This window comes from Sparus aurata, chromosome 2 (genome assembly GCF_900880675.1).
Source record: "Sparus aurata chromosome 2, fSpaAur1.1, whole genome shotgun sequence".
NCBI lineage: Eukaryota > Metazoa > Chordata > Actinopteri > Spariformes > Sparidae > Sparus > Sparus aurata.
The window spans coordinates 2,135,146-2,149,705 of record NC_044188.1 but is presented as its reverse complement, the minus strand read 5'-3'; the positions used below and the strand labels follow the sequence as shown (position 1 = coordinate 2,149,705).

At 45.4% G+C, this 14,560-nt stretch overlaps 1 protein-coding gene across 3 annotated transcripts in view; it reads left to right on the top strand.

Annotated features, from left to right (window-relative positions):
• Window positions 1-14,148, top strand: part of plekhg2 (pleckstrin homology domain containing, family G (with RhoGef domain) member 2) — a 70,129-nt gene extending 55,981 nt beyond the window's left edge. For all 3 annotated transcript variants that reach the window (XM_030443645.1, XM_030443664.1, XM_030443654.1), the window contains exons 19-21: window positions 437-884; window positions 1,448-2,203; window positions 10,115-14,148. In XM_030443645.1, coding sequence (XP_030299505.1) covers window positions 437-884; window positions 1,448-2,203; window positions 10,115-12,455 — 3,545 coding nt within the window. In that variant the 3' untranslated portion in view covers window positions 12,456-14,148. The remainder of the gene's footprint in view (window positions 1-436; window positions 885-1,447; window positions 2,204-10,114) is intronic.
• Window positions 14,149-14,560: the final 412 nt, after the last annotated feature.

Here is a 14,560-nt window from a genome sequence, read left to right as displayed (position 1 = left end):
ACTACTTGAAATGTCGCTGTTGTCATCTTTTCACAGATTTCACTCAGCTGAAGTCTTATTTTATTTACCATTTTGATGTTAAACTTAAGAAGAAGAAAAGTTCAGTTGGACTGTTGACGTGTCACAGTTGACCTGATGGACTGTAGTGCTGCTACACTCTCATTAGTGCAACATGCAGTGGTGAGATTCGGTACTTTCAAATTGGCCCAACCCTGGTTTGTCGCGACTCTGAGCTAGTAGGTGTATTTCTTAAAATCCATGCTAACAGAAAGGTAGCAAGAAAGTATGTGTGCAGTTGCGGCTACATCGACTGAGATGGACGGATCTATATTTGATGTATCAGGGCCACAAACAGGCCTGTAGAGTCATCCTACTACATCGCTGGTCATTATAAATGATTTCTAATCTATTAATTTCTATTTTCTTCCCCCTCTAGACTTCCAGGAGGCAGTGATGGCCCCCTGTGACCCTCTGCTGTTTGGTCATGTGTTGGTCAAAGAGCAGCTGACGCCGGCCTGTCAACACCAGACAAATGGATTCACCCTCTCCAGGCCCAGAGACTTCATCTCTGCCTTGACCAAAGAAAGAGACTCCGGTGTGGACTGTAGCTCAGGTGATAACTCCCAGACTTCCACAACACCTGGAGGAAATCCATCCACGGTCCTGGCTAACAGCTACAACTCCAGCTACATCTCCTCTGATGCTGCTGAAGCATCCGGGCATCGCCTCAGAGCACAACTTCGAGATCAGAGCTCCAGCTTCAGCTTGACTTCGACCAGTGAGATCAGAGAAAACAGCTCTGCCTCCTCCACAGGGAGAGAAGAACCCTACAATCAACATGGGGAGTTTTATTCAGATACTGAGGAGACAGCGAAAAGAGAGAGGTGAGTGAAAAAGGTATTGATAGAAATCTGTGAAAGCTGCAAAATAAGTGAGGGCCAAACAAGGTACATCATCAGGAATTAATCGGTGCCAAGAATGCCAGAACTGTCCAACACATAGCGATATAAATGTTTCTGAAGCCATAGCTTCAGTTTTATCTTGCATCACCGAGAGGTAACCATACCGTCAGGTTCTTATCCAGAGGAAACGTTCACTGCTCCAGTAAATAGGACAGACCTTCAATACGACTGAGCAACAGGAGATAAACTAGTTTGCTCAGCTTACAGGACCCAGAAAACAGGAGAATAAGGTGGTTTCAGAACCAATCCAGGCGTCCAAAAGTGAAAACATCAGCAGACAAATAAGGAAATACTAAACAGCCTTTATGTCGTGGCTAAATCCTTAAAAGAGCAACGATCAAAGCCAACATGTTTCAGCCATCAGGTTATCATCAAATCGTGAATATCATTATCAGCATCTGGCCCCAATATCCAGTGTTGGTCCGGCTCCAGAGTGACAGGATGATGTGAACTTGTTGTTTGATTCTCCTCCTGGTTCTCTGCAGGTCCGAGCTGACTGACGGATGTCCGGTCCACCCGATCAGAGCAGACTCAACCCAGCTGGCACACCCTCAAAACCTCTCTGCTCACAGCAAGCCACCGAGGGAAATCTCCAAAGATGGAGAGAGGATTAAAGATAAACATGAACCAGATGATAAATCTTCCACAGGACGTATTTATAATCAAGATGGGCAAAGGCCTGAATACTTGGTTGGCACAGGACTTGTGGGTGGAGAGGCGTCCCCAGGAGAACTGGTACTGATGGGAACATCGACTCAGAGCCAGGATCCAGCAGAGGACCACAGATCCACAGTGTCTCACCAGCAGCTGACGGGAGAGGCCCACATGGGAACATTCCCAGTGGAGGACGGCGCCAAAACCCTGAGAGAGAAAGATGAGCTGAAGAAATTAAACGAGACGAAGAACGACTTGAATGAGTCGTCATCGCAAACCAGGATGATTCTACAAGGATCAGCTGGGATCTTTACAGAGGAGCCGGCTCATCACAGAACCTCAGGAGGACTGACCTTTGACCCCTCACAGGTAGAAACACAAACACCAGAAGATCACAAACCAAGAGCCACAGGTCAGAAGCCGTGGGCTGAACCAAATATGACCCGAACAAGCCCTCCGTCGCTGCAGTCTGTCGACTTCCTGCCAACGTTCACCAGCCAGAGGCCTCCAGACCTGCCCAGCGCCACGGGGACATGGGCTCCGTCTAACACCAGGGACGACTGTCACACCTCTCCGTATGAACACAGGTGAGTCTGAGACACGTTAAGACATCACATGTTTGAACATGTAACAAATGTTTGGGCAGTTTTGAAAGAAAATATCCCAGATTTCTGACAAAATGTTTAATTTGACAGCCTCATTCGCATATTTGGATATAAATTATCAGGAGACGAATAATTGTCTTGACGTAAGTAAGTTGTGAGATATCTGCAAGTTCATTGGTTTTTGGTTTGAACCCACTGAGCAGAATCAGATCCGAAGACGTCCAGTGTAGAACCAGAATAAAGTCCACGTGACTTCCTGACAGTGTTATTTTTTAAGAGCTTGTTGTCATTCAAAATGAAAGTTTTGCCAGTGATGTTTATCCATCACATCTACCTGCCCGGCACACATGACCCAGTGAAACACAGCAGATGTTTAAAGAACAAACACAGTTTGCTGACGACTCAGTCATCCTGTCTCTTCTCAGCAGTGGTCAGGGACTTCACTGACTGGTGTGAGTTCTCCTTTTTAAGTATAAATGTCTCAAAGATGAAGGAAATGTCCATCGATTTTAGAAAAAACAGTACGGTTACCACACCTGCAGTGATCTTTGGGGAAAAGGTGGAGGTTGTGAGCCAGTACAAATATCTGGGAACCATACTTGATGATGGGCTGACCTTTGAAGCCCATGTTGACACAGTCTGTAAGAAGGCTCATCAGCGGATGTACTTTTATCGAAAGCTCCGTGGTTTTAATGTGGATACTACTTTTATGAGAATGTTTTATGCTTGTTTTATCGAGTCTTTATTAACCTTTAACTTCATCTGTTGGTTTGGTCTTTTAACATGTAAAAACAATTGTCAGGGTGTGCAGAAAAATCTCCGAGCTGCACAAAGAGAGGTCAGTGACCAAAGCCAGACTGATCCTGGCATACCCAGATCACCGCTCGCACAGAGAGTTCAGGTTGCTTCCTTCCAGACGCAGATACCTGCTTCTGAGATGTAACACCAATAGATGGAGAGATTCATTTGTCCCTGCAGTGATCAGGCTTTTAAATGACATATGTTGAATGTTTTTTGTCTTTTTGGATGTGTTTGTTGTATGTTTGCTACTTGCTGTGAAACAAATTCCCCCGAGGGGATAATAAAGACTCTTGAATCTTGAAACAGGATGAGAGAAACTAAAGAGATTCAGTCAGAAGATACAGAAGTACTGAGAGCTGAACGTTTCCTGTGATGCTGCTTCATAATAAAAACTATTAAATTAATAATTCATGGGAGGCTTTTATAGTGAAGGCGTTAAAGGAAATGACATGTTTTTAAGCTGAATTAGCTTTCAAGAAAACTCAACCTGGTTTCATCTTTTGCTTACTTTGACCACAAAACCAGTCAGATCACAGTCGGAGTAAATGATCGTAACTTTTCATATTTAACATTTTGCTTTTCACAAAGACATAAATGGGAGAGAATGGACACAGAACTGGGCCACGCTTCATTTGGATCACTAAGTCCTACTGTCGCTTTGTCTGGCGCTGTAAATGAAAAACAGCATCCATTTTTCGAAGACCTGAGAATAAATAAAACTCAACTTTCTTCCTGTTTTTCTTTCCATGCCTTTCTAAATGTTCTACAAATACAGCTGTCAAAGATATATTAGCAGACCCTCAATAAAAAATGTAGATAAGAGCCAAAAGTTTGGTGTCTGAAGTGAAGATTCCTGCCTCTGAGTCTGGGAACAAAACTTATCAACATTTTCCACTGAGCATCTCCAAAATACGCCAATCCATCTTCCCACCAAAAAGTTTCTGTGATGTCTTTTTGTTGACTATTCAACGTTCGCCGTTGACTGTAGTCGCGTTTTTGACTTTAGTTATAGACGTTTAAAGAACTTTGTGTGGTTGAAAGTTTAAGTTTTTATAACGGCCAAATTTTACTCCATGCAGCAAAACACCGCAGGGAGGATTTTAAACCTAACCCAAACTTCAGTAAGCTGCACGAGCCAGCTGGATCTGTAGAACATTTGGAAAGGCATCGAAAGAAAAACATGGAGAAAGTTGAGCTGATAACCATTAGTTAACCTGTGTTCCCCTTTATTGTCTCCAAGTTTCTTGAGAAAGTCAGTGGAATTCGAGATTCTTCAAAGATCATAAAAAACCTGATGCTTTGGGTCAGAATCTCAGAGTAATACGCCCTAACATGTCTGTACGTGACACCTGGGAACTCAGCCAATTCTCCAGAACTGCCGTCTTACCTAACAGGAGACAAAAAGTAGATGCTCAACGAAACTCTTCTAAATTGGCAGCAAATACTGTTTTAAATCAAGTCTCCAGCTGCTTCAGCTGTGTCAAGGCAGGAACACACCGGCCCAACCGTTGGACGTCTGAAGCGTTCGGAGCGACTCGGGCGAGGTCGGAAACAAATCTGTTTGTTGTGTTCAGCTGCGTTGGAAGCTTTCGGAGCCGCTCGGACGTTGTCTGCTCCGATTCAACATGCGAATTCTGCGGAGGTTGGCTGTCGGACGCCTGAGCCATTGGATACTCTGATTGGCGGTGTGCTAGCGAATCAGCGCGGTGTGTGGGAGGGGCGGAATACTGTGTGTGCATTGGTTTTCTACGCACTCCGTTCTGTCATTTCTTGTTTTTATGGTTTGGAGTACTGGCATGAGACTAGCTGTTATTATGTCCGTTCAGAACAAATTAATCTGTGTTCATTTGATAATGCCTCACTGCATGTTTAGTATGCAGCTGTTTTTGTCTGAAATAGTTAAGTTTTGTTTTGATCGAAAGTAAAGAGCGTTGCGTGCATAAACGTCTAGTCCAGCATATTTTTTATACACAACACAAGAGCCACCTGCTTATTGCATCTCGCACAAGTGCAGAACGTACACGCTACTGTGGAGCTGGCAGCACGTCGAAGCGGTGTGTTCAATACAACTTCTGTGCCGAACGGGTCAGACGAGAGGCAACAGAGTGGTCGGATAAAGACAGCTGGCTGTTGGTTTGAGTCTGGGTGATGTGTGGAGGACTTTATATCATCAGGAGGAGGAGATGAGGACTTTATATCATCAGGAGGAGGAGAGGAGGACTTTATATCATCAGGAGGAGGAGAGGAGGACTTTATATCATCAGGAGGAGAGGAGGACTTTATATCATCAGGAGGAGGAGAGGAGGACTTTATATCATCAGGAGGAGGAGAGGAGGACTTTATATCATCAGGAGGAGAGGAGGACTTTATATCATCAGGAGGAGGAGAGGAGGACTTTATATCATCAGGAGGAGAGGAGGACTTTATATCATCAGGAGGAGGAGAGGAGGACTTTATATCATCAGGAGGAGAGGAGGACTTTATATCATCAGGAGGAGAGGAGGACTTTATATCATCAGGAGGAGAGGAGGACTTTATATCATCAGGAGGAGAGGAGGACTTTATATCCTCAGGAGGAGGAGAGGAGGACTTTATATCATCAGGAGGAGGAGAGGAGGACTTTATATCATCAGGAGGAGGAGAGGAGGACTTTATATCCTCAGGAGGAGGAGAGGAGGACTTTATATCATCAGGAGGAGAGGAGGACTTTATATCATCAGGAGGAGGAGAGGAGGACTTTATATCATCAGGAGGAGGAGAGGAGGACTTTATATCATCAGGAGGAGGAGAGGAGGACTTTATATCATCAGGAGGAGGAGAGGAGGACTTTATATCATCAGGAGGAGGAGAGGAGGACTTTATATCATCAGGAGGAGAGGAGGACTTTATATCATCAGGAGGAGAGGAGGACTTTATATCATCAGGAGGAGAGGAGGACTTTATATCCTCAGGAGGAGGAGAGGAGGACTTTATATCATCAGGAGGAGGAGAGGAGGACTTTATATCATCAGGAGGAGGAGAGGAGGACTTTATATCATCAGGAGGAGGAGAGGAGGACTTTATATCATCAGGAGGAGAGGAGGACTTTATATCATCAGGAGGAGGAGAGGAGGACTTTATATCATCAGGAGGAGGAGAGGAGGACTTTATATCATCAGGAGGAGGAGAGGAGGACTTTATATCATCAGGAGGAGAGGAGGACTTTATATCATCAGGAGGAGGAGAGGAGGACTTTATATCATCAGGAGGAGGAGAGGAGGACTTATATCATCAGGAGGAGGAGAGGAGGACTTTATATCATCAGGAGGAGGAGAGGAGGACTTTATATCATCAGGAGGAGGAGAGGAGGACTTTATATCATCAGGAGGAGAGGAGGACTTTATATCATCAGGAGGAGAGGAGGACTTTATATCATCAGGAGGAGAGGAGACTTTATATCATCAGGAGGAGGAGAGGAGGACTTTATATCATCAGAGGAGGAGAGGAGGACTTTATATCATCAGGAGGAGAGGAGGACTTTATATCATCAGGAGGAGGAGAGGAGGACTTTATATCATCAGGAGGAGGAGAGGATGATGATGACTCCATAAATCCAATTAGAAATCCTCCAAAAAGACGCTCCTTGACTAAGAAACATCACGTTTTTAAGTTTTCTTCAGTATCACAGTGATCCAGTTCATCAGGTTCACTGCTAACAGGAAGTGCTAACAGCTAATTCGGCAAAGTTTTAATGGAGTTCTTGAGTTTTTACATTTTTTATTTCTTTGGTCCCCAGCTACTTCGGTTGTTGCAAGTTTAGCATTCAGGAGGCTTTCAGGGTTACAAGGAAATACGAATAAATGAACAACAGTCCGTAAAACTGAGTGTAAACTACGATGTGCTGCTCCTGAGCTTTTACCCAGTTGGAGCTGTAATCTCTCTGAGCTCATGTTGGTGTAGCCGAGAGAAAAAGGGAAACTTTTCAATATTTAATTAGATGTCAAGTTTACTTGTGGCATCAGCCCAGCAGTGGTGATGATAGACAGATATGACCTCATCAGCCGATGACGAGCTCTGGAGTTCATTGTTCCAGCTCGCTCACGTTGCTAAACATTGTGAATCCTCTGTCATGGTGGAAATGTTCCTCTGTTGGAGGAAAAGGTTCCTGTGAACCACTTGAGCCTCACTCATCCGAGAAGCATCAGGAATGACTGATACTCAGGTCTTTATCTCTCTTTTCAGATTAAACTCCCGCTGAACTCAGCTTCTTTCTGGCACATCACAAGATCATTCTCTCCTCCTGATCATTAATCACTCTGGTGCTGGAGACCAAAATCCCCCAAACGTTGGTTTACTGGCAACATTCCTGATCCAAACTTTAGATCTCTCATTAAAGTGACACTTCGTGAGATGTGCATGAGTCAGCCATGAGTCAGAAATAAAATAAAATTGAACTGAAAGCTTTTACTTAAATGGCTAAATAGCCTTTTTGGATGCCGCTGCAATTTATTTATGTTGGAAAAAACCCACTTCCCATCACTCAAAGAGACTAAATTAGGGATGTGTGTTAAGTATTTGATGCTTGATGTCTGTCTTGAATACACTCATAATTGAAAGGTGTTGAAGCTGTTTTTGGACAGGCAGCAGAGTGATGATGAGACAGATGTTGTTCTTGATCTGTTTCCAGTCAGACATAACTTCTGCTAAAGTTGCAGGCAGAGTGACGCCCAGCAGGTTTTAGAAGGATGAAATAAGAAGAAATAAATCTGCAGCTCAGTCTCGACGCGGGATGATATCAACATTTCTGTCTTATGCAACATTATTGTGATGATGATTATCATGCTGGAAACCTTCCATGTTGTTGGTTTGTTGCATCACAGCAAAAAGTATGTAAAAGTAAAGTATGTATGTAAGTGCAAGACGAGGTAGCTACGTGTTTCTGCTGACAGTGATGTTTAATATAACAGCCAACAAAGTCCCTTATAAGTCCTTATTAACCTGTTTCAACATGAAACAGAGTGTCTAAGAATTATATAAAAAACCCATCTCGTAATTTTCTGTGCAAACTTTATCAAATGTTATGAATTTATGAATTTTAATGGCCAGGTTCATGTTTATCTACTAGTTAATAACAATAAATACAATATTTAAGGTCTATAAACTGTTAACAAGTGCTGATAAATGTATTATAATCTCACACAATGAGACACAATGTGTTTATTATGCTAATAATTCTTATATCTTGTACACATATTGAAAGATCTTTAATGTAAAGTGTTAACTTTTTTATTTTACTGCAAGTACTCAAATGTAGAAATGACTTAAAGGGATATTCCGGTGTAAATTTAATCCATGGTCTAAATCACCGTGAAACTGTGTTAGACTCCCTCTCGAGAGATCAAGTTAGCAGACCGCTAATTTACGGAGTTTTATCAACCTCAGAAACGACCGCACGACAACAATACACTGCAGTAAATGGATCCAAATATAAACCGCCACCAAAAAGCCACAAATAATGCTCAGAACAGCACCAAACTTCAGCAACAGTACAAATAGGGTCTCAGCACATAGTCCGGGGCATCTAACCTCCGCTAGCTTAGCTGGATTTCTACTGAAAAGCTGACTAAATTTACCACTCTTCTGCAGCAGCTTCCTGTTGACGGGGAAGTCCCGACGCGACGATTACCGAGTGCGGTTAGAAATGCTCAATTCCGTTCTTTTCCCTGTCCGCTCTCGATAATAACTGTTATAAACTGGCAGGTAAGACACATATGAAGTTTGATTGCTTTTCCATGGAGTCATAATCATACATTTTCATCCATGAGCCGCGGAACTCTACTGCACTCGGTAATCGACGCAGAGGGAGTCTAACACAGTTTCACAGTGATTTAGACCATGGATTAAACTTACACCGAAATATCCCTTTAAAATGCTCATCTTGAGTCTAAACATGGTCTGGAAAAGGAAAACAGGAGACAGGAAACAGTTCCATAGTTCAGACTAAGGCATTGGAAAAAACTGACATTGCAATGTTTTTAACCTTGCAATATATATTGGGATATACTAAGAAATACAGGAATTTTCATCAGATGACCTGAACAGAACTTTATGTTATGCTGCACTGCTGCTATCTTGTAGACAGTTAACCTGCACTAATCTTACCTGATTTTGTCGTACTCAGCTGTGTGGTACAGACGTAAATTGGGACCACTGTTTAATGTCTTCTGCCTTAAGGAATCACTCGGAGCAGTTCAAGTTTGACAGCAGCTTTATTGAGCACCTGGATGATAGGAAAATGGATCAGTAACGGTTCTTTCTGTTGACAGGACAGCATGAGCTCAGTCTGAAAGGATAGCACCAAGCTAGCGTTAGTATTAGCATTAGTGCAGAGTTTTCACTGGCGATAAAACATAAAAAATACACAGAGGTGACTTACAAAAATATGGCGAAATTAATCCAGGACACACAACATACAGTCACACACAGCCAGCCCAACTCCCACTTGGCTTATACAGTACTAACAGTTTTCATCATTTCATTCAGAGATTCAGACAACATTACCCTTACAGTCGATCTTTTCCCGGGTCTGAGGACCACCCACAATCCTTTGCTACGTAACTCAAGTGCAGTGACAAGTCCCATTTAGCTGGATTTAAATCTGAACCTCTTTACACTGTTACAAATGGTCAAACAAATTAGTTGTGTTACCTCTCGTTGTGGCAACAGATGCAACACACTGTCGACACAGAACACGTGTTTGGTCAATATCATCCTTCTTGTAGCTGAAATAATTCCAGATAACTGACGTTGCTTTTCTTTTTGGCACCAAGTCTTCGTTTTCAGCGATTTTCTCTTGTTTGTTGCTCATTTTTCAATGTTGTTACCAGTGACTCACTCCATGTGCAGGGGCTGGTCTGCTTCGGCACACTGAATAAGAACTAATGTGATTGGTGGATCGCTGTGCATGCAGAGTCTGCATGCACAGCGATCTGCACTGTGCATGCACAGTGCAGAGTCTGCATGCACAGCCATCTGCACTGTGCATGCAGTGATCTAGTAAACTATTTTTAAAATGTCTGCTGTTCTCTTTTATAATCTGTGCTTCTCTGTCAGTTCCAGGGAACCGGACCAGCAGAGTCCACGATCCCCCACGGGCCTCCCTTCAGGCAGCCGCCCATCCTCCAGACCCTCCCTGGAGAGACCTTACCCATCCATCGCCGCCCCCGGTCGGGATGCAGACCTGGCCACGGCCCCCTCAGCCTTCAGACCAAACCCAAGACAGCGCTACCCTTCCCCCGTTAGAGCTCCTCCTCCCTCCTCACCGTTCAGGGTAGTTCCCTCATCCTCTCCCACCCCTGTACCTGCTGAGGACGCCTCCCTGAGCTCCGCCTCCAGGGCTCCTCCCTGTTTCTCTCCAACGCCATCTTCCTCTCTCCGCTCTCCCCCATGCTCCTCCCCCACCGCCTCTTCCTCTGCGTTCTCCAGATCGTTAGCAGCCTCCTGTATCAGCCAGTCCATCAGTCAGAGCATCGCCAGGAAGAACACTGCCCTGCAACAAGCCCCACCCACAAGCCAGAGCCCCGCCTCCCACCTGCGACAGCGCTCTCCTTCCCCTAAGCTCCCTCCTGGTCAGCAGGGCTCCAGCTCTCCTGCACATTCCCAGCTGGGCTGCTCTAAAGATGGCTACCAACGTCCAAGATGTCCGCCGACCTCCCTCTGGTCCTCTTGCCCTTCTCCGTCTCTCATGCAGTCTCCCCCTCCCTCTCTTACCCAACGCTCTCCCTCCCCAACTGCGAGTCATCATCCTCACTCCTCTCCGTCACCCCGGCCCTCATTCCTCCACTCCAAAACTGGCTCATCACATAATGCAAACAGCAATAACAACAACAGTACCTTAGCTGCCATGAGCTGTGGCGTTAACCGTGGCGTCAGTAATGGCGGTTGGTCAGCGAGTCCACAAAAGGCGCCACTCGCTAATGGTACCACGAACGCCACAGTGATGCAACAAACCCATGATCCTCTCTGGTCAGGCTCCCACAACCGTGTGGCTCGGCCTTTTTCCGCATCCGAACCCAGCTCGCGAGTCCAGTCCCCGTCCCCCTCTCCGACCCCTGCCTCATTTACTCGACTCTGCTCCCCACCTCCTCAGCATAACTACTCCTCCCCCATGGCGAACAAACCCCCCCACCCCCGGAGCACACGGGTCGGAGGCACAAGTTCCCATAACCCACTTGGACTCACTTTGGAGCTACCCAGGGCCTCTTCAGCAAGTTCAGCATTAGGGCAGTCCTCCTTATGTCTGAGCCCTCGGATCCTTTCCCCACCTCCGATTGGCGTGTCAGTGAATGTTTGGACGAATAACGTTGCAGTGCCTCAACCTAGAAACCCTCGATATGCTCCCTCCTCTCCTTCTCCGTCCTTCGCTTCCTCGTTAGGCTCACCGACACTGGAGCATGCCTCTTTCCCCACGTCATCTTCGCTCTCACTGCGTAGTTCCCGAGCCTCCTCGCCATCTGCACCCCAAATGTCTCAAACCCTCCGCAGGTCTTTCTCCTCCACCCTGGCAGATACACCCTCTAGCCCAGCCCGAAGCAACTCAAGTGGACTGCGCCGCTCCTGGACAGAAAGCAGCCGCAGGTCCCTTGGTTTTAGCGGTACTGGCCGAGGGTCATTTGACCAGCATGAGTCCTGTCCGACCAGTCCAAGGAGTGGATGGTCCTCGTATGGCAGCTCGCCATCCTGCCTCAGCCCTCGAGCCGGGCTTCAGTCCCCACTTTCCCCGAGCAGGCTCACACCAGGGTCGGGCTCCCTTGGCGGGCAGCATTTCACCAGCGTGCCCTGGCCAGATGTGCGAGAGCTTTCAAGCAAATATAACGGAACTGATAGCCTTGATGCAAGTGCTTCTTCCACCATCATCGCCTCCTCTCCTGCTTCACCAGACCCCCAGACGGACTGGGGAGACCTGGAGCTCGAAGAGGGCAACTGTCGTAGCCAGCTGATCTGCGCCTATGTTGCCCGACCTACCCATGATCAAAACCACTCCACCTCATGCATTCTTCTGTCCTCCTCAGGCATGACCTCCCCTCCACCCGTCCCCCACCAGCACCACAACTACCAATCCCAAGTTCAACCACAGTCTCAGGTCCAAATTGCCACCATGACACCACCGATGCCCTCAGTCCCGTCCCCCTTACCCACGAGCTCGTCACCACTACCCTTTACCCACACATCTCCAACCAAACAGGGGAACCAGAAGACCAGTTACGCCACCACGGTCAACCTCAAGATCGCCGGAAGTGGCCGAATAACGTCCTTCAGCACTGCCCAAGTCAGCCTGACCCAAACCCTGCAGGGTGGAGTTGGAGCTGGAGCTGGAGGACCAGGACCGGGGCAGGTGACGAGGAGAGTGAGCATCAATGGACTCTCGCACCTTCCTTCACCTCTTCCTTCTTAGAACTGGCTGTGAGAGGAAGAGAGAAGTCTGATGACAGAAAAATAAAAGGCGTTAGAAAAGACTCGGTTCGAGCGGCTCGTGAACTGCGACGAGTCCGCCGCGATGAAAATTACATTTCTCAAATGTTCAACTTGGGAAACAGATCTGAGGGACATAATGAATGTTGTGGATTCTGATTTGCAGACATGCCTCTCGGCGTGATGCGATGTGTTTGGGAATCGGACTACAAATTAAATCTTGGTGGCTCCTGGAAAAGTCTCATATCCAAGAATGACACCTTTCAAGACTGAACATTCGACCTGCGCTAATGACTCTGAACGGATGGAAAAAGTCCTAATAATGTAAAAAAAAGTACAAAGAAATATGGCATAAATGGAAATGAGTCACTTTGCTGTGATCTTGCTGGATGAAACCCTGAGCGTCCACAGCTGGATGCGACCTGAAGACGTTCCTCTCTGGACTCTCTCTGTGGAGGAACATTTCTTGTGAGACACTTTTTTAAAGATCCTGTTAAATCTGTAACTTTTCAGCAGTTAATGAGCTGCAGTGCATCCAAACACCGAACATGTTGAAGGTCCAGCATCCAACCAGTGCTGTACGCAATCCCACTTACTTAATGTGTTATTATTATTATTATTATTATTAATAATATTGATTGTGGTTTCTGTTTTTTTGTCATATTCCTTTGATCAAACATGGATGCCCCTCAGTGTTGACGGTCGCTGATAGCTGTGGTTATTAATAATCTTAATTTTTAACCGTTTTTTATTATTAGTTTTTTTTTATTTTATTGTTTATTTATGAAGTTAGTCTTATTCTCTTTGGCACTTATTATCTTTAAAGTAATGTCTGTATTTTGCACAGTATCCTCAGCTCTTTGTGTGTGTGTGTGTGTGTGTGTGTGTGTGATATGACGTGTCTGGGAGGTTGTCCTTTAACTTCAGACCAAGCCAATATCTGTGTGTGTGTTTCCAGTGTTCGATGTACTTCGGATGGTTCAACTCTCTCTTTTTTGTCAGCGTCCTTCAGAAAACCCCTGACAGGATCGTGGGTCGTATGAGACGACGCTCCCTGACACACAAGGCTTTAATTTGTATTCGTCTTAAGTCTTCTCCTGTCAGCGGATGTCTCATAGGTCCACTTCAGTCACATATTTAGTCCAAAACAAAGTCTCCAATCACTCAGCAGCGATGCACAAAATAACCGTCTTGATGTGAGTAACACGCTGGGGAAGTTTGAATGTTGACAGCTGTTAAAAACTTTATCTTTGAAATGCAGAAAACGTCAGTTTTTAAAGTTTCCACAGAAAGATTTGTTCATTTATCATTCACAGCCTGATTTATAGAACTGTTCAAGGGGAAAATTGACTTCTTATGGCTGCTGACTGCATTATCTCATTGATAAGTGATAAATAACCTCAATAAAAATGTTGACGCTGATAACATGAGACGAGCTGTGAGTAACCAGCCAGGGAAGCGTCATGGTGACCAAACTGTGGTGTCAGTAAACATCTGGAGGCTGAGAGATGCTGGTTTCTCCTCCGTGTGGTTTCTGCAGGACGCTGGTGAGACCGGAGAGAGTTTATTGTGTTGGGGAGGTGGTGAAAAGGGAAATATTAAGTAAATCTTCATCCAGTAACCTTCATAGACTCAGTGAGATGTTTGGAAAATAAAGGTATGTGGTGCAAAATCAACATGAAGTGACTCGTGCTTTTTTAATCTCCTCGCTGAGCCGTGACTGCAGGCATGTTTTCCATTTGTCCTCAGAGTATTTCTAATTAACAACGTCTTGTTTACCTGTTATCATGTGTTTTATCTTCCAGCAGAGACTCCACACCCCACCCACAGGTTATATTCAGGACACAATGAATCACCTCTGTCACATATTTGCATATTGAACCACTGTGAGTCACAAACATTAGTTCCTTTTCTGCCGCCGGCGAAGTCAAGAGAGTCGATAACTCCTGGCAGAGGATTTTAGTTTTTCACGTGTCAGACTCCTGCACCTCCTGCACCTCCTGCAGCAGTCAACTGCAGTGCTCTGTAAACTTATCAGTTCTGTGTTCTGCCGGTATTTATTCTGACTGATAAGCGTGACTCGGTTTC